Genomic DNA, 26,616 nt, shown 5'->3' on the forward strand with positions numbered 1-26,616 from the left:
AACCAATGAGCAGACTACTTTCAACAGGGCATGATTTTACCTGCTGTGGCAGTTTCACAAAGCACCAAGATATATCTGATGAGTTGTCAGCAGTATTGCCATACTGATTTGCATGGTAGCATCACAGTTTGCTTAGCAAAATTAAGAGTGATTTTGCTTAGCAAAATTAAGAGTGATTTGCAGTTAATATCAGTCTTAGCTCTTCGTGAAATCAAGCCCATGTAGTATAGTCTATCATGGACAAAGTAGATTATAGCAGCATGGAAAAGTCCCATTCAGAAGCGAGGTAAATATTAATATCAGATATTAACAAAAATAAGTGCTTAAAATGAAACATTAATGTTGTATATGAATGCAGCATAACATTATTACTACAGTAAACTACACACTAAACCTACACTTTACTTAGGTAGGGCATAGTTTAGGGGCAGCCCACCTTGTTGTGCTGTTACGGCTCTCTTATAACATTGGACTTATGTTATTAAAGAAAGCCAAAACAGCCCAACAAAGTGGGCTAGGTTGGGGGGCACTGTTCAAGGGTCATCATCAGCCGGCTGCACAGCAGGCGGACACAAGCTTTTCCCATTCTCTCCTGTCTTGTGCTGTTCTCTGAATCTCAAGCGGGGAGAGCAGAAAAATCCGGAGAAACTATTCTTCCGATGAACTTGGGGGTACAGTAAGCGCTGACGACCTTGTTTGCGGCGGCCATGCGATGGGGAGTCAACTGTCCCTAAAAGCAACTCACTTCTCCACATTAAGATAACCTTTGAATGTTAACTCATATAATTATAATAATTATCATTATTATTACTATTATTCTTATTATTATATAATATGCATATACTTTACAACTATTAATTATTGAAATGATGTGTTATCACACACAAAAATTCAACCATAGAGACCCATAACGTAACCAACAAAAAAAAATCGTTTATCATTGGCACCGAGAAGTTCATATAAAAAATACAAAAAAATATAGTTTTAGAAAAGTATTCTCTATCATTGAAGTCATTGTGGAATTGTTGGGAATGTGTAGATTCAGTTTACAAATGTCTTTTCTTAAATCCTACAAAATATACCAATGCATGCATAGCAAAAGCTGAACATTAAAGCCAATTAAGTCATGATCTGGGTCCAATTTCATAAAGCTGTTAAGCAGAAAATGCTGCTTAGCAAATTTCTTTGCTTAGCGAAAAACAAGTGGGGTACCAGTTACAACAGTGTAAACTTTATGGAATGTCGGCTGGTAACATGTTTCTACTAAGGAAGATTTTTCTGTGCTTAGCAATTTTTTTGGTGCTTACTGGGTTTATGAAATTGGGCCCAAAACCTTCATCCCAATAATCCAAGTTACCAAATTTGTGTAGTCACTGCCCCTATGTTTTAAACAGTGTAGTGCACATTTTTAGACACAACAATATTTACAAGTTAAATCTCACAATGGCTGCGTATGATGGGGATGCGAGGGTTTAATGTTTGCATATCAATCCAAAGATAATCTCCCTTATGATACATGTAAACATATCTCCACCCATTAACTCTACAGCCACCCAACACACACATATAAATACAACCTACAGCTCACTTTGCAATTTCCCCCCACTGTGGTTTCGAAATGAAGAAAAACATTTGAATAATCTCTTCAAGTTATTGTGTGATAAAGTCAAAATGCAAGGACAAACGTTTATAAAGTATTTGAATCAAAATTAAGGATGCTGTTCAAAACACATCTTCAAAAATGTGTTTCTTAATAATTTGGTCCACTTTCTGACCATTAATATTTACATTGGAAGTTTAGTGTAGAAGTAACATATAGTATTATTAAATTCAATTTGGAACAGAATTTACACAAAAAAATAGCTTAGAAAACTAAGACTACAAATGATTCCTTATTTCTTGTTTATATAAAAACTACTGTGGCTAATATTATATCTAAATATGTAGTACAATTATGTTGCATTTCTTCTTTTCTTTTGCATTGTATATTAAAGACGGTCTTCTCATTCGGTGTATCTCAACATATGCATAAAATAACAAACCTGTGAAAGTTTAAGCTCAATTGATCGTCGAGGTTGTGAGATATTAATGAAAGAAAAAACACCCTTGTCACACATAAGTTGTGTGATTTCAGATGCTTGATTTTGAGACCTCAAAATCTAATTATGAGGTCTCGAAATCAAATTCGTGGAAAATCACCTCTTTCTCGAAAAACTAAGTTACTTCAGAGGAAGCCGTTTCTCACCAAGTGTTATATTACCAACAGCTCCCAATTACTCGTTACCAAGTAAGACTTTATGGTAATAATTATTTTGAGTAATTACCAATTGTGTCCACTGCCTTTAAGGAAGACGTACAAAGTACATCCATAAATTGATGTATACTTTCTTTTTCTATAATACAAGGAATATGCCCAAATGCTCTTGGAAGACGGGTTGCCATCATCTCAAGGAACTCAACATTTAGCTGTGTACATTTCACCATCATGCAGGTAATTACTCTTGAATTTATCCAAATTTTCATTTTACTTTTATACATGTTGCATTCTAATACAAATATTGCATTAGGGAGAAATTTGACATGATTATTCATCCATGGTTTTCACCCAAAAAAAAAGAGAGGTTTTAAAATTGAAACCGCTTACATGAATCATTGGTATTCATACCAGGGGAGATTTTTAATTGATAAAGTCTTTGGTGGTGATAAGGTCAAACAGAACTCGACTTTCAGTCCATGATGTGCCAAAATTAAAGATGAGTTCAGCCGAACAGCACCCTTGCAAATAAATTATATCATTGCGAGGGTGTTTTTCAGGCTTTTGTGACATGCGCAGGGAAGTCTCTAACAACTGAACATAAAATACCAAATGAACTTGGCCCAATATCATGGCTCTGCTTACCATAAGCAATAAATCAGCACCACATAGGGACGCAAGGAATTCCGTGCTTACATCAAGCATTTTTTGCTTGTGCGCGTGCGTACTGCCATTACTAGGCATTTCTATGCTTACACAGCTACGGCACAAACTCTGCGCTTTCACAGTAAGCAGAGATTGGTAATTGTAAGCGCTGAATTTTGCGGTAAGCAGAGCCATGAAATTGGGCCCTGACTGTTAAAATATCTTTGACTTCTCATCTCTCTTTTTCCATCAATTTTGTAGATTAGATAAAGCATAGAGTTAATAATTAAAAAAACATGGAATGGTGAGATAGTTAAAAAATATAATCAACTTATTATTGTTGTTTGCTTTTTTAGCACCTGTTACAAATAGCAAAATATAAAAGGACATCTTCACACTTTATGTAATTATTTTCATAATTGGCTGCAACATTTTGTCCTTGAGGAAGTTGGCAAGGATCAAAATGAGACGCTCTTCTCTGATCGATATAAAATCTCTGCACAGTATTCTTTGACATCTCAATATGTTTTTAAATGCCATCAAATTTCTTTTGGTTTCAAAAATTCTTTGAAAACGTTATTTTTTTCAAATGCTTTTTGGGCAAATTGTTCAGTTTTTATCGTGTTTGTTCTATCTGAAGCTTTTGGAATGATTTAAGAATTTTGAATCAAACATAGACTTTGATTATTTTGGGATACATTAACGCCTTCCCCCAGTGCCAATGATCTATTTTCTGTTAAGCCAACAAAGAAAGTGTTATCAATTGTATATGTCTGACCCATAATTTACATGCTTTCGAGAAAGGGCAGTATCACTCATGAAATTTTGTTGCCTTTTGGATGTACCAAGGCAACTCAAACAAGCAAGATACATATTTTTTGGTGAGAAGGACTTTTTTCTGATTTCAAAATTTCGAAAAATCTTAAAAAGCTGGGCATTTTAGGTTCAAAGACAAAAAAGAGCGGGCACTGAAAGAGTTAAGGAACTTCATTCAACACCGAGGAGCTTGGCGGCAGAATCGGCAGAATCCAACATCTGATCAATAACGGAGGAATCCTGTATTCCAAGAAGATTCTGAATAATATCTGAATTATCCGCCGTCCCGGAAACAAAGACATCTCTCCCACGACCTCTTGGCATCTTAACATCGCTGGCCGGATTATCAGACGGTCCCTCGGTGGAATCTTCATCCCAGGTTGAATCAAAGTTACTCCCTTCCATGTTGGTTTCCTCAAGGTCTGAGGCTGTTTCATCAACCTCTATCTCGCCGTCTTCACCAAAGTCATCAGTTTCCGAGTCACCGTCACCATCCCGCACCTCACCCTCCTCTAGATCCTCCTTATTATCTTCATTCTCATCTTCATCTGTGTCTTGGCTCTCATCACTCATCCCCTTAGAGCTTCCTCCTACGTCTGCATCCTTGACACCTCCAGGGACCTCTGGATCTACAATGAAACCATTTTCCTTGACACCAGACTCTGCAAGTTCTTGATTCCCTTCACCATCATTCTCAGATGACATCGCTGACTTCTGTTTCGCAATGAGTCTTAGAGTTTCCTCTTTGCTCTTGCCGTGAAGTTTCAGCATGTGACGCTGACAGTTGAACTTTGTGGTGAAGCTAGCAGAGCACTCCGTACAGCGGAATGGGTGCTCTAGAGTGTGGACTCGGTAATGTCGTTTCAGCGTGGTCGCACTTTTGAATCGTTTGCAACAGTTGCTGCAGGAGTGGCGAGCATTCTTACGCTTGGATTTACCTTTACGGCGTGACGGTTGCCCGCTACCCTCGCCGGTGACGTATCCGAGACTTTCTGTGATGAGATTAATATCTTCACTGGTTACTGAGAGATCCATTACAGGTTGGCTGTTAACTTGATCGCCTACTCTGGATGCACCGATCCTGCTGCCGTTGATATTCACCATCGTCGGCAGAGACTTCCTCTTCTTCTTTTTGAAAATGATTGGAAAAGGTTTACCCTTATGAGAAAAGAGATGTTTCTTCCTGGAAAAGCCATCGAGGGACTTTCCCTCTTCACCGGTCACCGTCTTCTTAACGAGGGAGAGTGGTTTCTCATCGTGGGATGAATGTCTCCTCTTTAAAAGAGGTTTATGTCGAGTCAGCTTTAGAGTTACGCCTGACATCCCTACTCGGCTGCGGAATTCGGAGCTCCCAAAAGGACGAGTTCCTCCGAGCTTCGATGCTCGTCTCGCCAGAGCATTTCTGATGACGGATGCGGGTAGTTTCTTCACTTCGTTCTTGTAGCACTCGGGAAAGGGCACTCCAACATGCTGGACCTCGTAGTGTTTGATGAGCTTTAGTTTGGTGGAGTAAGCACAGTCGGAGCATCCCTCTAGGCAAGTGAAGGGGAGTTCTGGAGCCTTAGAACCAGGGCTGACATTGAGACAATGTCTACGTACAATGTGTCTTTCGCAATTAGACTTCGTTGAGAAGCTACTGTTACACTGAGGGCACTGGAAAGGTTTGAGGCCGGTGTGCGTCAGGATGTGGCGGCGCAGTGAGCTGATCCAGGGAAACTTGCGGTTGCAGTACGGACACATCTCCTTCGTGGGTAGGTTGGATCTGTCTCGTTCAGTGACCCGCTCTTTGGGTTTTTGTGTCTCAAGCCCAGTTGTAGATTCTGACGACGACGCAATGGATTCATCGATGACTAAATCGTACTCCTCTGATAACTCAATATCTGATGGTACTGGTGTGTCCCACTCCGTCTGATCTTCAGATTTATTGGTGGGATTTTCCGGAACTGCAAACTCATTTTTGTTTTCGTTGTCTCCGGTTTCTTTTACATCATCTTTCTCTCCTTTCGGCTTTACCTGGGCCCCAGTCGGTGGGAAACAGACCTGGAAGTTGTTGCTGCTCGCGGCTAGAATCTTGGAAACGCTAGCCAGCTCCCCGCTTGCGTCCGACCCGAAGCTACTACCTGGGGACTTGAGAGTTTGGTTCTCAAGTAAATGCTCGACAGACATATCAGTGGCCTCGGCTGATTCATGGGCAATACGAACTCTAAGGCCGTGACTCGAGCGAGACATGAGCTTAAATTGCATCGGGGTGGCTACTTTGGGGATGAATGACTGAGCTGGTGACTCACTCTTCGACTCGTCACCGTGTCGACGTTCAATATGTTTATCCAGGCTATCCTTCATGGTGAATGCAGCTTTACAATAGTAGCAGCGGTTAGGGCGCTCTGTGATGTGGGATCGGATGTGTTCTTTAAAAACCGAACCACGCTTGAATGCTCGACTGCAGTGCGGACAAACTAAGGCATCGATCACCTTGCTGTAGAACTTGTGATACACCCGCTTGAACCGTAGTCGGCCGAGACTGCTGTCAACTGGAGGAAGAAAGGAGGAGTTTTTCTCCTTGGGTAGACTCAGGTCGATGGGTGCATCCACGTCAGTCATGTTGGGCAAGGTGTAGGCACTCAGCCATGATTGGTCACTCAGGTCGCTATCGGAAGCTGCAATAGGAGATTTCCTGCTGAAGTCAATTGGCGATAATTGTTCTCCGTTACTGGCAAATGAGTTGGCCATGGTTTGAGATATGTCCTTAGTCTCGACCTGCTTGACCATCATGAAGTTATCAAGATCGTCCTTCTCGATCTCAGGGTGGCATTTGGTGATGTGACGGGCGCAGTTGTTCTTGGAACTTAAGCCCGTCTGGCATTTGAGGCAAAAGAACTTACTCGGAGTTCGTTGATGAACCTTCAAGTGATTTTGTAAATCTCTGAAGAATCTGAACTCGCGGTTGCAGAGCTTGCAGAGTGTGTCCGGAGCCCTGAACTTATTAGGGGATGCCTCCCCCGGGGGTCCACCTGATGTGTTGTGAGTAATGTTCAACTCGATGTCTATCTTCGTCTCTTTTCCATGTCGTTTCTTGATGTGTCGCTCGCAGTTAGCCTTCGTTGTGAAAGGAAAGTCACACATCTTGCAAGAATAAGGGCGCTCCCCACTATGGGTTCTCATATGCCTCACTAAGGTGCTCTTATCAGCACTGGAGTAGTCACACAATAGACACTTGAAAGGTGTTAGCCCCAAGTGGCTGCGAAGATGTATCTTCAAAGCGCTGTACTGTGGGAAGTTTTCCTGACAGTGTTTGCAGACGTATTTACCGGTCTTCTTCCCATTCTTAGAGTCTCCCGCCGCCTCTTCAGTTTTCTCCACCTCATTCGGCTCGGATTCGCTTCCAACATCGTGAGATGTTTTCTCCTGTGTACTTGTTGCTGAATGCTCCACCTTGGTCTCGTCCCTGGCAACTTCCATGGGAAAGTGCATCTCGGTGGCTGGATCTCCTGAGCGGGGCTCGTGATCTGCTTGTCTGATTTGGGTTTTGTATTGGTCCGGCAAGTGAGAGTGAGCGGGTGGGGGTTTACTCGCAAAGGTTACTTTGGACTTTGGTTTGGATGCCAAGGATGTTGAGGTAGATGATAAGGCTGATGCTTTTACTGGAGACTGCTTCACACCTCGGCTGAGATGCTTCAGCATCAAGAGGGGGTTACTGGACGCTGATGTCGTCAGCGTCAATATCTTCCCCACGTCAGCAAAATCTCTATCTGCTTCGACTTCATCATCGGAGGCAAATCCTTGATCCGTGAAAGGAAATTTGCTTTTAGTTGGCGTTGCTTGCTGCACCGATGCCACGTTTTTGTTTGGTGCATTTTTCACGATGGGAGACGGGCTGGGTTTGAGGTTCAATGTGGCCAAGAACTGTACCTGAGATGGGAATGTATGTGGAAGTTTACTGTAAAAAGCGCTAACTTTATCAGTAGGCTTGGTTTTTTGGACCAGGACGTTTTCTTTACCATTCTTGAGGCCGACATCTTCCACTTGGCTCGTCATGGTCATATCCATAGCGGAGTGGTTCTTCTTTTTATGAAGGTCGAGGGCGCTAGAGCATGGGAATGCCTTAGAGCATACCTGACATATGAACTGGTGCACGATGCTGTTACAACGGCGTACATTTCGCTCGCACCACACTTGAGCTATCAGAGGGAACTTATCACACGAGATGTCTGCAACGCTACCGAGATCTTGAAAGCCTAAAGGTACATCCGGGGCAGGAGGAGTCTTGGTAGGGCTGGGTTTCTTGTGAGACATCAGGGTGTGCATACGCAGGCCTCGGTGATTCTTGAATGTCGCCTCACACATATCGCACTTTATGATGACATTTGGGTGAAGATCCATGTGGGTCTGGAGCCCGTAGTGACACAAGAAGGCTTTACCGCAGATAGGGCAAGTCAATTCCTCCTCCTTGACTCTGGATTTGAGAGGACTATCTCCATCCTCAAGGGCAAGGCGCTTTTGCGGAGAAGTCGACTCTTTGTCAAGTTCATCCGAGTCAAGAAGACGTTTGGATGGGATTCGTTTACGCGGCTTACTGTATGCCGTCTCAGTAACGTACTCTCCTTCCGTGCTTGCCGCAGCGCCTTTCTCATGGGTCCGGATGTGCCGCCTCATATTCCCATTCGTTGTGAACGCCATGGGGCAGATAGGGCACCTGTGCGGTCTCTCGCCAGAATGAATCAACATGTGACGATCCAGGGAGCTAGTGGAGCTGAGTTTCTTACCGCAGAGCTTACAGGAATGCATCATGCCGTCCATGGTGGTGGTGTTGTGTTCTCTGAAGTGTAACGTCAAGTGATGTTTCTCCTGGAACTCTTCGGAGCAGACCGGGCAGGTGAGGCAGGTGTTGCCCTCTTCCATCGGACGACGACGCTTGTAAATACCCTGCAGAAAATAAATAAATAGAAAATAGATCATATAAATAAAAACGTTAAATTGTAAAGCACTTTTTCAGTTTTTCTTTACAGGTTTTTCAGAAGCAAAATTATACAAACACATTTCCTATATAATATAAACCACAAGGGAAACTGACTGGGTAAATTTTGAAATGATTTTTGGGGTTGAACAAAGAACTGACTAGAGTGGGATTCGAACCAACGACCTCCAGATTAACATGCCGGCGTTCTACCAACTGAGCTATCTAGCCCTTTGTTGGCGGTGTCCCTTTTTTGTCAATATCTTTTTGTAATAATTAGTTAATAGGGAGATTTTTTTAATAATTAGTTAATAGTAAGACCGCCAACAAAGGGCTGGATATATCACTTGGTTCAAATCTCGCTCCAGTCATTTGTTTTTCTTCAAACCTAAATTTAGTTAAAAATTTCTCCAAGAAGTTATAATAAGGTGCGAAAACTTTTGATGGTATTTGACTGAAAAAATATTCAGTTTACATTGGAGAATTTTTTTTTTCTTTTTTTTTTCAAATGTTCATTAAGATTGATTCAGAGTATCATTTGCAATATTGGTTTCTACAAAATAATATATATAAATTTATTAATTTCCATTTTGCTTCTTTCAACATCACTTAAGATGGTCGGTCTTGAGGTTTACTTCCACTTCAATTTTTGTTATTTTAGTTTATAAAATCAATAACTTCCACTTCTCCAGTATCTGATTGTGACTCTGAGTCAAGCGTCTCAAATACATTTTATTTTCAAAGCAGATCTCAAAACTCATCTTATTAAAGGAACACGTTGCCTTGGCTCGGTCGAGTTGGTCTTTGAAGAGCGTTTATAACCGTTTGTTATAAACTGCTTATGGGTAGAAAGATGTTGTAAAAGTAGAATACAATGATCCACACAAACATGCCTCAAAATCGCGTAGTTTTCCTTTTACCTCGACGACTAACACAATCGGCCATTTATGGGAGTCAAACTTAAGACTCCCATAAATGGCCGACCGTGTTAGTTCACGAAGTAAAAGGAAAACCAGGCAATTTTGAGGCAAATTAGTGTGGGTCATTGTATTCTACTTTTAAAACATCTTTCTACCCATGCATTTCATAACAAACTTTTATACACCAACTCGTCCGATCCAAGGCAACATGTCCCTTTAATCTTTGCTCTATGAATAAATCTATGAATGAATCAACAGCAAATTAGATTTTCATTTAACTTGCTCTATATTTGTTTATCTTCTTTGCCTACCTTTTCTCTGTTGAGCACTTTGCAAAAAGCTCTACATAAAACCGTGTTTAAATTACAAATTTCTTCTTTAAGTTGTCTTTGATAAACATAATTCATAATTTAGGAGGGAAAATGTGCTTATTAATAACTGAAGTTCTTTTACGTTAATTTTTATACATAAACAGGAAATGGTTTCAAGTTTGTGTCATTACGCATGATGCTCACTATTCCAAGTCCCGGTTCTGAATCATCTTATGTATCACTTTGAACTTTGGGAGGCCATATTGTGTGTCTGCGATGTGCACAGCTGATACCTGTGTACAACACAGCTGTGAATCCATTTCAGAATATGTTCAGTCATGCAAATTTTGCTCCGATGTAAAGCCCGGTTCATACTTCCTGCGAATGCAACTGCCATTTGAATTTTGACATCACAAATTCGTCAAACAAATAATTTGCAACAGTTTGAACTGTGCTCAACTCGTGCGAAACATTCACTGCGAAAACTGCCATGTGACGTCAAAATTCGTATTGATTTCGCATTTGTAGGAGTATCAAAGTAGAAGTATGAATTGGGCTTAAGTCGAATTATGAAGAGGAGGATGGTAAATGACATTTCTTTTTGCAATGTAATTCCCCTCTCTCCCTCTCCCCCCAATCTCCCCAATTATTCTGCGAGACATTTAGTAACTGAATAATGCCTCATATCCTTCACTGAATCCTCCCGCAGCAGATACACATCTACAGACACAGACTATCATCATCCCTCACCTTTACCCAATTTGGATCTGCCAGTACGGATGTGTCAGAGGGTGAGCCGGCCGGCCTCTTGCTGGGCTCTGTCCCTCCTTTGGTGCCAGTCGTCATCTCTCTCCTCTCCCCACTTGGGCTGTCACTCTGCACTGACTCAGTCTTGACTTCCTCTGATGTGGCCGGGGTACATCCCCAGTCGCCACTCACCTCCCCTCCGAGTGGATCCAGGCCAGCATCATCATGAGCTGAATTGCCGACCGACAACGCTACTGCTTGGTCATTACTCGTCGAGTCACCGTCATCCTCCTCCATCGGTAACGGCGGCGCTACATCACCTGTCTCACGTTGATCTCCGCAATCAATGCTGGCAGCCAGATTCAAGGGTTGTACATCTGACTCAGCAGGTAACGATGACATCGCCGTGGGTCTCTTGAGCTCAGAGGACCCACGGCTATCGGGTACTTGATGGATACTCTCAGGCAGGTCGGGTTTGTCTACGGCGCTTATATCCCTCAGGTTGTCCACCTGTTGACTTTCCAATTCATCCTTGTCTACATCAGTTTCCAAACTAACATCATCTGTCACTCCATTCACTGGGGAGTTATTCAAACTCTTTGACGCCCCCTTGCTCTTCTTCCCACTCGGAGCTTTCACCTTCGCTACTCCTTCAGTCGAACGCCGTCTTTCACTTCTCAACTCGGCACCGATCATCCTGTTTTCCTCAGCCGCAGCGATCTTTCCCAGTTTATATCGCTGAGCAGCGTTCTTACGCGAGGTCCGTCTGAGACCCGGACGCTCTGATCTGAGTTGAGCAACAGGCTTGGTCTTCTTGATCTTTTGATCCTTCTTAGCACCTGATTGGCTCCCCCTAGTTTCTCTCATGCTGCTTTGTCTGTTCTTAACGTCCGCCATGTCCACTTCCTGGATGTCAGCAATTTGTCCATCAGTCGAGGATGGGACTTCCTTTTCCCCTTCGTCTCCAGAAAAATCTGCATAGATAATGAGATGCAAAAAGCAATCAGTTTACCGACACCAGATCAAGAAATAAAGTCACTTGCATAAATAATGTTTACATTTCCAGGCTTTGAACTTCGCTCTGAAGGGGCAGAGCAATTTCCCTCTGGTGAAGAGGGAAGTGTTAACTTGTATTTGAACTTTGCAAAGGGCACCATCAGCAAAAGCACAGGGCATCACGGCAAATGAAAATTTCCTTCCATAGAAGATGCTAACAGCAATCAGTTACTGACATCCATCTCTTAATAAAGTCACTTGCATAGATAATGTTTACGTTTCTGATGAAAATGGGGAAATATCCTTTCTTTTTCCACTAAATTTCACATTCATTTTCATAGGGAACTTCCCAAATATATGGAGCTTATTGAAAATGAAAGTGCTCATATTTACACAATCCTTACAAGATCGAACAAAAGAGTATCTCTAACCATTGAACAACTCAAGAAGGTCACAACAATTCACTTTACACACACTCAATGTACAAGTACAACAAACATTGAAATATCAAAATGTTTGTAAATGAAAAAAATGAACAAAGTCTACATTTTTACAAGCATACATGTACTCAATGAATATTCAGTTAATAATAGATTTGTTGAACTTCCTTTTTTTTCTCTGCCTATATAATCTGGCCGAAGATGCAGGCCATTGCTCAACGTTGTTTTAAATCCTACTCCTAAATTTGTCTTTGTTCCTCCAAAAATCATTTAAAACTGTATCCAGTCAGTTTCCCTTTTGTTTTTTTTATTTGATAGCTCATAATAAAGTGAACCCTACAAATCTCAAAAAAATTAAGTATTTATTAGATTCATTTTGAGAACAAAAATTATTTGTCAATTAAAAAACACATTTTTGGCTAAAGATGACAATTTGAATGAAGACTGTTTGACTAGAAAAAGTAAACTACTTTCTCATGTAACTGTTCTGCTGATTAGTTACAAAGAATTTTAGTCACTGAAAAAGAAGCTGGCATTACTAGATTGGCGAAAATCCTGAGCGGCTATGTTCGCCCAGGAAGAATAATCTCTAATCTGATAAACGTTTCATCCAGAACTATTACTAAAGTTGAATTGTGTTTGAATTCTTCTCTCTAAACCTACATTTCCTTTAAAGAGAAAGTTTCTATAAATGTAAATTTAAATACAATATCAACATCTAAAGTGCTTCTTACCAAGTAAGTTTTTATGACCACTAATTTTTGGAGTAATTACCAAAGGTATACCTTCCCTTTAAAATCAAGTTTAGAGATGGTAAAATAATAGCCCCGCCCCATTGCGTATTGACCAATCACAATGCAACGAAGGTCCACAAAATAAGGTCCGACTTGCGTGCGCGTATTCTTGGCGCGCGCGGCAGAGTTGTGCAGAAAGGCATTGGAGAGGCCCACATGTTCTTGCTCACACGTGCGCCGTGGGCGGAGCCTACTGGATCGGTCTATTAATTGTAAAAGGTAAGGTTGCTGGCATGTAATCTTGTTATTATGGGGGCAGATGGCCACTTTCCTTACAGTGCACAGAAAAGTTAAAAGAATATTTTGATGAGGCAACAAGGCTATGAACTGTGCAACAACTTCAGTTCTCTGACGTTTGGCCAAGGGAAAAATTTACATTGCCACAATATTCACAGATACACCGATACAAGAAACGAAAGTAATTCACATTAAAAAGACACCGATACTACCTGTAGAATCAATCCCAGCATGGCTGTACAGAAAATACATCAAAAGGGAAATGAAACACTTCAAGATAAATTAAATTTATGTAAAATCTTACACCCGATATTTCTGAAATTAGTTTGAGTGATAAATAAAATATGAAGAAAGAAAAACAAAATTCCACACTAAGCTTTATTACTTGCTATGGTGCAGTAGTTTTTGAGAAATGTGTCAAACAATGTCACACAAAAACTTTTGTCTCGGGGATGAAAATTATTTTAACATTGCTCTGTGATTTTCACTTTTTTGTTTTCCTCCAAAACTTGACGACTATAATGAAGCTGAAACTTCTACAGGTAAATTACATACATCAAAAGTCATGGCCCAAAACAAAAAGGTATCAAAACCCTTTAAAAATCTAATACTGTTGTCTGTTCTCATCATCTCATAAAGTATTTTAAAAACACCACTTCATCCCTCAGCCAGCCACCAAAAACAGAACATCCTTCACCCCCAAAAATATCATAAAAAAAAAACCTTGAGTGAAATAATTCCATTCAAGGCACCATCAGTTTATCACATCTTCTCTCCATTATCACACATCACCATGTTGAAACCACACCAAGCAACAAAAAAATAGTTACCTTTTAATAATTCTCGGACAAAAACAAGGAAGTTGTTAGTTCTCTGGTTTTGGCCTCTCCAGGAAGTTGTGCATCATGTCATCCAGCGCATCAATAAACTATACAGTGCCGGACTCTAAACTCTCTCTCTCTTTCATTCCTTGCCTCTACTACAACTCATGAAACCGAGCACAGGAAGTGTGCCATACTAAAGTAATCATCCTGTTAGAGCCACAAGGTCTTTTTTGTCTTCTGACAATAAACACTCTTCATCACCCCTTCATCCACTCCCAAGGTGGACTCTTCCAAAAAAACTAAAAACCACCCCAAAATAAATCCCAAAGAAAAAAATGACAATTATTTTTCTATCAAAGTCAAAGAGTCATGAACAAGAATTATAAGCCATACACTGAGGCTACGTAGTTTAACTCACAAAGTTCGGAGTCTGTGGTTTTTCCCATCTGACTGGAGTGAATGATAGGCCACAGTATCAGCTGCACCAGCCAGCACACACAGGGATGAACTCGGCAGGACGAGGGGAAAAAAATGAAATGAATCATTGAGGCCAAACTTTGTTGTTGGAAGATACCACTTTTCAGAGCTGTAGGGGTGTTGGCAACATCCACGTACCATGGAATTGAATAGGTGACCTCTTAGTGGAAACCTCATCATAGCTGAGTGCAGCGGGGAGAGGATGACCCTGATGGCACCCCCCCCCCCACGAGATTCTTTGTTAGCTTCTATAATCACCTGTATGATGTTGCTATGTATTGAGACTAGTATAATAAAAACAGGAGACCTTCAGACGTGCTGACATTGAGATGTGCTTGGGATTAAGTTACTTGTTCCTGATCTATAAAGTGGGCTAGGCATTCCCAGAAGGTAGTGTTGAGACCGTGAGAGGAGATTAAGAGTTTGAAAAGAAACAACAGACTACGTCAAGAGGAACGATCAAAAAGAAAAACCCATGAACTTTAAAGTCATTCAACATAAATAGACAGAAAATTATTTTGGGAGTCGGTATCCACAATCCTGGCATACATGGGTTGATTTCTATTAGTCCAGTACTAATTGCTTGATGTATCATTCATTCATTGATGGTTTATTCATAAAAAAATTCCATGGCAGCCACAGGCTGAATTATGAACGTTTTGTATATCAAGTCAATAAGATAAAAAAGGAAAGCTAGTAAAAAATGCTGACCCAAACAAAATCTGGTCTGAAAAATATCAATAATACCCAAGTCCACATTAAGGATACCAACATTTGGGTCTGGCCCACAGAAAAAAACAAAAATTGTAAGCCAGTTTACTTTTTGTTTATCCCTATCGTTTATACTGTAGTTACAATGTACAAAACCAACAGACTACTACAATAAATCCCTCACAACAAAACGGCAAACTACTGACCATCAAAAAAAAAGTATGTACAGCCATTAAACAATAACTACAATGAAAACTTGGGATAAAGCATACAGCCTGAGTTTGTATTAAACACCGCTCCATGTCAACTCTATCACCCATTCACAACACATTAACATCACAAGGTTATGTGATGAATCACATACTACAGGATGACCATCCATTGGCCGTCAGTCCCTATCGGTGCAAACAATTTAGTTAGCAGGGACCCAGACTGCGCCAACACAACCACCCGGGTAACGGAATGACCTGGCCTTGACTTTTTCACACTGCATTTTGGAGGAGACAGGTATTAAAGAAAAAAATGAGCATGGAGCAAAACAGATGAAGTCAATCGTATCCCCGGTTATTTTTGTCATCCAATCTTTTTTATAACAATTAACACAAAGTCTAGAGTAAAATGAAAAAAAGCTTAAAGATGCAGATTTTGTAAACTTTACTAATCATTTGCACACATGTACAATGCATAGAAGAGAAATTATAGTTCATTTCACTGCCAACAACTGCAAAATAATTTAAAAAACTCAACTGTCTCATATCTTCGTCACAAGGTTTTAGCCAAGATCTCCTGGTAATTTTTTCATCTAATCTTTTTTTATAACAATTAACACAAAGTCTAGAGTAAAAATGAGACAAGTCTTTAAGATGAAGACCTTATAGACATGTACAAAGCAAGAATTGATGATGAAGAGAACTTGCATTATGCATTACACTTCTAACAACTGTAAACAATACACGTACATGTACTCATTAAAAACTTAAGCCCTCAAATCCTTCATTAAATAAGTTCATCTGGGTTGTTGATAATCATGAATTAAGGGGTTTGTTTTTTACAAATCCCAAAATAATGTTGATGTCACTTACATATATAATAATGTAACTAACTAAAATTACTATGTAAGTAACATTAACATTATTTTTGGATTTGTAAAATAGAACGACTTAATTCATGCCTCATATCCTTGTTCGCAAACGTTTTAACCAGGATTTGGTAAAAGGGTGTCCACATTTCCTGGAAATTGAAAAACTGGTTGTCCAAGTTGCTCATTTTTAATACACATGTAAATGCTATACAACAAAACACACAGACACCCCTCTGGCTTTTAGATGCTCATCTATTTCGACTCTTTGATGGATGTATAGTGTTGAACTTGTTACGATTCTAAATTGTAAATTGATGGTAAGAATGATAAACGCAACCTAATTCATTCAACGACAAATGTATATTAATTAAAGTAATACACTAACGGAGGTTCAACTTGAATGATTGGGCTTTCAAGCCGAGACGTTTCTGTCAAACATCAAAAACATTGGATGAAACTTCTTTAAGTCACTGGACACATTTGGGTAAAGTCAAAGACCATTACTCTTACTTGGTGCATCCCAACATATGCATAAAATACCAAACCTGTGAAAAGTTGGGCTCAATTGGTCATCGAAATAAATTGCAAGAGAATAACGGAAGAAAAAATCCTAGTTGCACAAGTTATGTGTGCTTTCAGATACCAAACAAAAAAGCTTCAGGCCTGAAGTATTTTAGTATTGAGTGAGAAAATACCTCTTCCTCAAAAACTAAGTTACTTCAGAGGGAGCCGTTTCTCACCATGTTTTATACTATCAACAGCTCTCCATTACTTGTTACCAAGTAAGGTTTTATGCTAACAATTATTTTGAGTAATTACCAATAGTGTCCTGTGCCTTTAACTCAGGAACGTGAGGAAGATGTCATGAATCAATAACATCGGGTATCCATTTCCCAAACGTTTTTCTTTCATGGGTTTTTAAAATACTCGTCTGCAACAGCGACCCCTTGACACTTGCATCTCTGCTTATATATAGACTTTTGTATCTGATAAAGGTATCAACAAGTTGCAGTATAAACACTGATAACAAAATACATACTAAAACCGACATGTAGACATCAATAAAAAAAATACTAATTTGTAAAGCATCCATTTGGCATACGGGTTCAATCGTTTTCATCTTCTATATTTCAAGAATCATTAAAAGGTCACTAAATTCAGTGGCTGTGTTGCAGTTAATAGCGTCTAAAATGGCTTTATGGATCAACACATTGCTCTTGACATCTTTTTTAATTTGTCATATTTTGTTCCTCATTTCTAAAATATAAGAGTAATTCAATTTTCTTCATGGTAGCTGTTGACATACAAGTGTTCTTTTTGGCTGTAAATGTGATGTTATATTTGTTGTAAGAATGTCATCAATAATGCTGCATCCCCTTAAAGGCACTGGACACTATTGGTAATTACTCAAAATACTTTTTAGCATAAAAACCTACTTGGTAACAATCAATGGAGAGCTGTTGACAGTATACATGTAAAACATTGTGAGAAACAGCTCCCTCGTAACATAGTTTTTGAGAAAGAAGTAATTTTTTTACTCAAATATTTAAATACCTCAGGCCTAAAGCCTTTTTTTTATGAATCTGAAGGCACACAAAGTTGCACAACAAGGGTGTCTTTTCTTTCGTTCTTCTTCTCACAACTTCGATGACCAATTGAGTCCTAATTTTCACAGCTTTGTTATTTTATGAACATGTTGGGATACACCAAGTGAGAATACTGGTCTTTGACAAAATTGCCAAAGGTGTCCCGTGCCATTTAAAGATAAATATTTGTGATAAAAATCATCCATATTGCAACTCTGTAAACCATTTACATGAAGTACTGATAGTGTTTTCTCATAATAACTACTGTTGTTGAAACGCTCAGTCTAAACTGCCTATACTAACAAAAAACTCCAACCAGCAATGTCCATGCGAAATAAACCCGGTTTACATGAGAGAGATGTACAATGGATGCAAGTCAAACTACACAGAGCTAAATAATCCTACCAGTATCTATCTTAAAATTATGCAGAACCGACGACGAGTGATGACTTAATATCTTCAGACAGTCATTGTGATTGATAGCTTGAATAAAGAGGAAAACTGTTTGCTCATAATCATCAATCATAGGATATGTCAAAGTCTCTCATAAAGACAGTTTTTTCGCTACTTATTTAATTGAACTCAACTTCTTGATTTATTTCAATTGGTAAGCTTCATCCTGCTTTTGCCTTTGATAAATGTTTTGGATATAAAATATGGTGCTTTATGAATGCTGTATTATTATCCTTTCTTAGGAAATATTTCCGTATCCCACCGCTTTTTTAAACTCATTTTTACCAACGGAATATCTCATTTGAGTAAATTTGATACTTCGATACGGACATTTTCCCCTTTCTTAAAACCAAGATTGCCACAGTTTGTCTTCCATTTGTTAAGATAAAATCACAAATAACATTGTTCAGGGTTAATTTATTTGTATCAGGCCTTGAACTTCTCAGTGTCTTGAAGGGGCACAGCATCTTTCCTCTAGTCAAAGGGGGCACTTCTGTGAGAAAAGTCTAAATTTGTATTGGAACTTTGCAAAGGGCATCACAGCAAAAGAAGAGGACACCACAGCAAAATGAGCAGAGGACACCACGGCAATTGCTGTGGCCTGTGGGTGTCGTGGGTTATTTTGAAACCTGTTGTATTAGTTAATTGATTTATTAAATGATTTGCTTTACATGTATTTGTTCAGCTCCAACGGGGGTGTATAACAAGCCTGAATTTGAGACAATTGTCTCCGAATTGGTGCATTGAGAGGTCCTGGGAGCAGAAGGGAAGAGTATTTTAAGGGGTAGCCAGGGTAAAGGAATAAACGGCATCAAGGAAGTGACAGCTTTTTGAGAGCACTCCACATGGGAAGCCTTACATCCTGACTCCCATTCTAGTAACATGATCTGCGCTGTAGAGATAAATGTATCCATGGATAATATTATGTTGTTTAGAGTCTCGGTAGGGATACAGCAGAGATCATATCCCGTTTAGTCGTAACAGAGTTGAGTTTGGGTTTCTGTATTATCATCAACAGAACATTGTTTAAATCATAATTTATTTTACTTTTTGACTTTCTGTGAGATACTATCCGGAACTATTCCAAAATCAACAAAACGTTCCATTTGGTTGCATCTCAACGCACCAACAGGCCATGAACTTCGCTCTTGAAGGGGCACAGCCATTCTCCTCTAACAAGGGGCACTTCCATGAGGAAAATGTTCATTTGTATTGTAACTTTGCAAAGGGTATTGCAGCAAAAGCACAGGGCACCACGGCAATTGCTGTGGGTGCCGTGGGTTATTTTTTAGGCCTGCACCAACCAGACTGCATTACTCCTTGTGTGAGAACTCACCCAAGTTCACTAAAATTGTCCACTTGATTGTAGCTCAACATACCAACCAGGCTGAGGCCTTTTGGGAGCACAAAACAAACAAACAAATCCTAACAAATCATGAGATGTGGGGGAATTTTGAGAGGGAATGGGTAACAGACGATTTTGTAGGATAATTGTTTCATAATAGTCATGTTTCAGAAAATTATCACTGATGGTAAACTTACATCATTTGAAACTGAAAGAAATCTAGTCTTGAATCGCAATAAGTTTTGAGGTGAAATGTCATCATGTTTTGTCTTTCTTTATTAACGTAAAGCTGTTGCTCTTTGTTTTGTTTTTGTATGCTGCTCCTTGACAAGCCCCGCCTTTTTGAAAACCAGACTCCGCATTTATTCTATATTGACGATACTTTTTTCTTTCTTGATGATGATTATGGGGGAAATAAACTTTGCTTTGAATTGAACTGAATTGAATTATGGTGGTACTTTAGGGCGTAATATTCATCAGAAAAAAAGTCCTTTTAACAATGTTTTAAGGTTAGATTTTGGAGTAGATTTAATAAGGGTCATATTACTGCAGTGTACTTTATCTTAGAAGCCATTACCCATATCAACACATCCAACCTCATCAATTTGCAATTGCAAATTTTCTCTTATCAAAAAAGTTAATCTTCATAAATCATTAACTAAAGAAACAGGCCCGGACATTGGCACTACCCCTTGTGTGTAAACAGCGTCTCACGATAAAGAAATGGAGAGCTCTGCTGAAGGAATTATTGGTGTTTAATTGAATTTATTAATCATCTACAATATAACCAGTCAAACAAACTTAGTATTTATCCCAACTCACTGCCACACCAATGACAACATTCCTAACTCCTCTGGTCCGAATTTCATTCAAAGCATTTTTTAAATAAAATTAAAATAACAACTTTTTTTATTTGTCTGAGGAAAAAAAAGAGACGAAAATGGACTTCAGTAGAAATAATTTCATGCCTGCATTTTAGTCTTTGATAGCGAGAAGATGTTTGCATCTCACCTGCTTTTATGTTTGGAATATAATTGTAGTTGTTTTTTTAGGAGTTTTTTGTGTTTCTGTGTTTGTTACTCTTTGCTTTTTTGGGGGTGCGGGTTGTTTCTGATAATAGTAACAACAAATTCCTTAAAAAATGACTAATGATTCTCACCACAGTAATACAACCAATACACTAAACATCTTTAGACCAATTTGTCCATTGACCTCACAAGATACCAAAATGTCCTTCCATTCAATCACATCCTACCAAGGCCAGACAATAATTCCATTTTTCACAATTTTAAATTCCATTTATATTCAAATCAGTGACGACTATAAAAAAACCTCTTCTTTCTATCTTCCCTAGACTAGACACCCGAGCATTCAGGGCCAAGTGAAGCGTAGATGCAACACACACACACAAAGATATCTTGTTTGCACAATGCTTTGGCATGGCCTGCCATGTACCAAACTTTACTAAACGCTGAACTTTAGTTTCTAGATGTGTTTGCTGCATAGGCTTGTGGCGACAACTCCTCCTTTGGTGATTGGAGTGTCAAGGGGGGGGGGGGGATGGCTTATCAAGTAGTGGCACAGACTCTACCAGGTTACGATCAGACAATCGCCTTACTAGGATGAATCATGATTGAATCATGAAGGGTCATGCTGAGTAGGGGTATGAAGGAAAGAGGACAACTTACAGGGCTAAAATTTTCAAAGTTGCATCCTTAGGGGGCCGTTGTCAGTTGTCACACAAGAAGCAACTTTTATTGGCAACTTGGAGGCAACCAACTGCAATGCGTGCAACAGGATCACTTTGGTAGCACATGAGTTATTTTTCAAACAATCTCTTTTGATTCCCAAGAAAATTATGGATACATTATTCAAATATTAATCCATCCGCGTCTTCTGATTTGTTGAGATTGCCTGGGATTGGTGGTTTGTAAATTGTCTCGTGTGACAAGACCCGTAGTGTACATGTACATAAAACATTCGCACTAGAGCTTGAAAAATGTATATATATATACAATGATAATAATAATAAAAATAATAAAAGGTATTTATATTGCGCTTTTCCAAAACATGATCAAAGCGCATAACAAAGAAAATGTTAAATTAAAACTAGCTATAAACAAATCACTTATCTAATATAGGAAAGAGATAGGTTTTAAGTTTTTGTCTTTAGTTTTTGAAACATCATCAGAACAATTTGTGAACTCCACGTACAAAAAGACTTTCTTAACCATCCTCCGAACGTTTGCATAAAATGTCCATGAACTTTTAATTATACATCCAAATGACATTAAAATGGTTGCCTGTGATGGATATGAAAGGATCTCATCCACGAGACCTGCATTTCCTGTAAGAATATTACTCATAATAAAACACATCAACTTGATTGAAGATTATTAACACACAAAGGGACAAGGACAAACGGTGCAATACTTGTTCTCTACAACATTGGGCTATTGAAGAGTGACTGATGAAGAAAAGCAGAGTGACTGATGAAGAAAAGCAAAGTACCTGAGGCTCATTTTTTTTGTCATGTCACATATCTTTCTCAAAACTTCGTTCTTTGTAGATTCTGTTCTAAAATACATACTCATCTTTTAATTTGATCAGTATACTTGTTGATTGTTAACTTAGTTCTGAAAATTATTTGAACTAATTTCTCTCTCGTCATGTCACATCTTTCTCAAAACAAATAAATAAACAATACCTGTGTCCATGATAAATTATTACCCATAATAAAACACATCAGTTTATCACTAAAATGGTGCATGAAAGGGTTGAAGCACAAATTGTGACTTTGTTTTTAAAGATTTATACTGATTCCAATCATCCTCAGTCAAATAAATCTTAAGTGCTGTCGTCTTGGTGATTTGTTGGAACCTAAGCAGCCTTCCAATACCACATAAATAACCATCAATAACAACATGACAACACCAGTTCGTGTTCTTAGAAACTCACATACTTATGTTCACATGTTGATTCATGAAGTGTTTCTTAAATAACCAGAGCATTGGAATCCTAACAATTATACTTTATAGTATACCCAAGGTTTTATCCATGGTAATCCAAATTTGCTGAAAATTTAAAAACTTAATGTCCAAATTGTACACCTGCGATACATATGTAATGTACATGTAACATAATAGAGTGTCCAAATTAAAAAACGGGCCAACACTGTGATTGTATAATAGATGTTAAATTTGCATCGGGATAAAGAATATTAATTTTGGTTTTTACCCATACTGTGATTGTACTTATTCCCTTTAAACTTTGTGCATTTAGGAATTCATATAATGAGAGCATCTATTCTACACTTCATAACACACAAGTCTCCTCCTTTTTTTAACACCAAAGAGCAAACAAGCTCATTTGCCTGTACTGTAACAGATGAAACAGACTGTCCGAATTTAAAACAGGGTTTCCAAATTGTATACCGAATGCCAAAAAGGCACCCAGACACCCTCTTGCTTACGCTATGATAATTATAGCCTACTTTAAGTAACCCCTTTAAACTTTGTGCATTTAGGTATTAATTATAATGAGAGCATCCTACAATTGGAACTGTCTTCTCCTTATTCACACCAAAGAGCAAACAAGCCTTTTAAACTACCAGCAACCATGCTGCTCAGTCAGCCATGTTCTAGTTCCCTTTTTTTCCCCTGGGAGCCATTGATGCAGCCCAGAGAGGCAAACAACCACTGGATGATGCTGACAGTCTGAATCAACAATCCAAAAGGTTAGGAGCAAAGTATACTCCCCCATCCAGTGTGTGTACTCTACATAGCCTGAGCTGCAGAGCTATTTGCATGCTCTGATGGTGTGATAACAATAGGTTTGGGTCAAGGTGTATGCCTCTCTTTGCCTGGCGTGTTTCTCTACAGCAATCCTCCCCTCCGCCTCACTCGCTCTGGCGGCGGCTCACCGTAATCTAAAATCTATTATTGTTTTCAGGCCTGAGAACTACGCTTCAGCGAGTGACAAAGCACATCAAACTTATTTTTCTCTTTGCTCGGTAAACATCATACTTGGTGACCTAGAGTTTTGATGGTGCTGAAGTGGTACTGTTAGTTCTATTGAGAGGTGACTACAATGGTTGGAGGAGAAAGAAAACTGCCTCATGAAAACACAAAAATATTCCTGAGCAGGAACATGAACTGAGAGAAAACAGGAAACTGAGGGGGAAAAATCCAGCTGGTTTATCTAAAAAGATGAACATCTGAAGAGAACACAGGCATCCTTGAGATGAACCATTATTTCATTCAAAGTATTTTATTGGACAGTATGAAGATGTCGCATCCATTACTCTGAATTTGTTTTACAACTTCAAGTCTTTATTTTGAAAATAGTGTTTTTATTCCATAGAAATTTATATCATTGTCAAAATCTCTGTCACGTCCCCTGAATGCTTTAAGACCAATCATGGTTACTGTTTTTCCAAACAGCTTTGCTTTGATAATTTTAATTTGAATGGGGGAAACTATTTGGTGATGCCCTAAGACATTCACCGAAAATATCTGAAAGAATTTAGTTATTCAGAAGAAAAAAATTATTTGGAACTTTGATAAGTTTTTTGTGAGAAGTTTTGAAGAAAAAAAACAATTAAAATATTGGTTAAAACTGAGATACCTAATTTTTCTAAAAGCTGCATGAATTTTCAAACACCTTTTTAAAAATGAATGTACAGTTTTGCGTGCTCCTTTTAAATTCTATAAACAACATAGTTTCTGTAATTACTGGATCAACCTTGTAAACAAGTTTCTTAAATTTTGTTAGTTCTTAAAAGCAGGAATAAGTAAAACCTCCCAAAACTTTTTCAGCACTTTCAAAAAAATAACATTTTTGATTAAAAATACACCAGATAAACAATTACATCATCTTTCATTATTCTTATCGTAGAAAACATCCTTGTTATTGTTTGACTTTTGATGTGAAAAATCAATAAATCAATAGGCTCTAAACCAATCAATAAACAACTATCAAAATAAAGTCTTATAGACTTGCTAAGTTCCCTCGTTTCCAAAACATTCTCTATTTATATTTACAAGGAAAGATGACACTACAAATTTCAGGTCAGATTTCCAGTTACTGCATCCTTTAAAAATTACAAGAAAAGATGACACTACAAATTTCAAATCAGATTTCAAGTTACTGCATCCTTTATAAATAAAGTTATGAAGAGAGTTATCCTTGTCCTTTACACACTTGATCCACATCAGCAAAAGTAATTTGAATATCTCCCAAGTGACCAGTCAAAAAGACCCCTAGATGCACCATCAGGTCAAACCAGTTGATGACAAGGCATAAACACTCCTTGAAACTAGGCTAACTCTAAAAACAGATAAGTGTGTACATGTACATCAGAACACCACATGTACAAGACGATCATCATTATCATTTACCATGCATTTACCATCAATATTCACTCACTGCCCCCCCCCCCCCTTTTCCCAAAGACACACAAATAAAAACCCTCCATAACAACTAAAAAGATGTACATATAACTCATTTACCAGGCATCCTCTTCAAACGCACGGCCATGTCACGCCGAAGTCTTTTCACCATCACTATTTCTCACTGTCTGGAAACCCAGCCAGATTTTTGTCTTCTTCTATTCTACCCGAGGCCTGTCTCCATGGCCGCGGTGGTATTGTCCCCAAAAGCACTACACCACACTACAGTCCTTGATTATCAATAATGAAAAAAAACCTGCCTCTTTAAACACCCCGCAAGTTAAAAGAACACCTGTGAAAATGCAAGCGCGACCCTTTCACCGAGCCATTGGTAACAGCAGTTCATATACGGGTGCGGTTGGTTGCATCATGGCTGCTGGCGACAACTTGTTGAGCAGAGGCAAAGCACAGCCAGCAACTTAAGAGGTCAGATGTATCGCGGCGACCGGGCGGATGTGCCGTGTTGAGAATGCAGACAGTAATACGATGTAGCTTACATGCAATGCAAGTCCCATCACTACACCACACACACATCAAGTAGGAAGTTCAGAAAAGACAAAATGACTGCCAGTGCCGCCGCGTGGCAACAACGACTCTTGCATTGAAAAAAAAACTACACACACATAAACCGTCTCAACTTTTATGACGATCCCCAAAAGATGAGATACTCAAAAGTTTTCACTTCACTTTTTCATACCACTCATTTCAGAAACAAACTCTTTAAAACTCCACACCAAACACACTCATGTTCTTTACATATGATTCAGACCCAATCACCAACAAGATGGAAGATGGAATTTAGTGTCAGAAGAAATTAAAACTACGATCCCAAATAATTATACATTATTAGCTGCATCCTTTAACAAAGGGTAGATCGTGCTGCACGCAGTGGTTGGATTGCTAGATCCGTCACTCCCACACACGTATAAAACATGAGAAAGAATGCATTGGTCCCAAAAAGCAAGAGGAACTCTCGACATTTTCAACAGGATGTCAGCCATGTTCAAATCAATCATACAACCACTAATAACTGTCTTCTGTTTTCACATAGGGAGCAATGCTCCATGCATGATATGATCGGATGATTTCACCGAGAATTCCTTACCTGTTCTCCTTGCAGGAACGGCTTGCTTTCGGCGAGACATGATGCAGTCCTCGGTCGTCCCACAGAAGAGATGGGATGCGGCCCGACGGCAGTCTAGTGCACCTTGTCACGCTCTAATGTGCAACCTCATGAATAATGCATAATTCTTTTTACACGGCACATCTCCGTCTACTGTAGTCCCAGATCCCGAATTGATAAAAGCCTTTTGCAGACAGTGGTGCTCCAGCTCCCTACCCCTTTCCGTGTGTACTGTGTGCAGCAGAGAACCTGCCTGCCAACGCATCAAAGGCGGAAACAGACGTGAAACGCATGCGCAACTACCCGGGGTATCCTCCCCCCTAAACACCCGGCATCATCACATGACGACAACTTGCCAGTGTAGGCTTACTCCAGAAAACACCACACAGAGTTTAGGTTTGAGCATGAGAGAGGAGATTTCAATACAAGGTCACCTCAGCTATTGCTAGTAG

General features: G+C 39.2%; 1 protein-coding gene across 3 annotated transcripts; it reads right to left on the reverse strand.

The window, feature by feature from the left end:
• Window positions 1-1,664: 1,664 nt before the first annotated feature.
• LOC139934858 (ras-responsive element-binding protein 1-like) lies at window positions 1,665-26,616 on the reverse strand. Of its 3 annotated transcripts, none has more exons than XM_071929270.1 (3): window positions 26,147-26,616; window positions 10,651-11,621; window positions 1,665-8,638 (listed from the first exon to the last, which is right to left on the reverse strand). In XM_071929270.1, the coding sequence occupies exons 1-3, from the start codon at window positions 26,184-26,186 to the stop codon at window positions 3,887-3,889; spliced, it is 5,763 nt and encodes a 1,920-aa protein (XP_071785371.1). In that variant the 5' UTR covers window positions 26,187-26,616; the 3' UTR covers window positions 1,665-3,886. The 3 variants fall into 3 exon arrangements, with proteins under 3 accessions (XP_071785371.1, XP_071785370.1, XP_071785369.1); XM_071929269.1 differs by lacking the exon at window positions 26,147-26,616 and adding an exon at window positions 25,102-25,225 and having other exon boundaries at window positions 10,657-11,621; XM_071929268.1 differs by lacking the exon at window positions 26,147-26,616 and adding an exon at window positions 25,102-25,225.

This window comes from Asterias amurensis, chromosome 3 (assembly GCF_032118995.1).
Source record: "Asterias amurensis chromosome 3, ASM3211899v1".
Taxonomy (NCBI): Eukaryota; Metazoa; Echinodermata; class Asteroidea; order Forcipulatida; family Asteriidae; genus Asterias; species Asterias amurensis.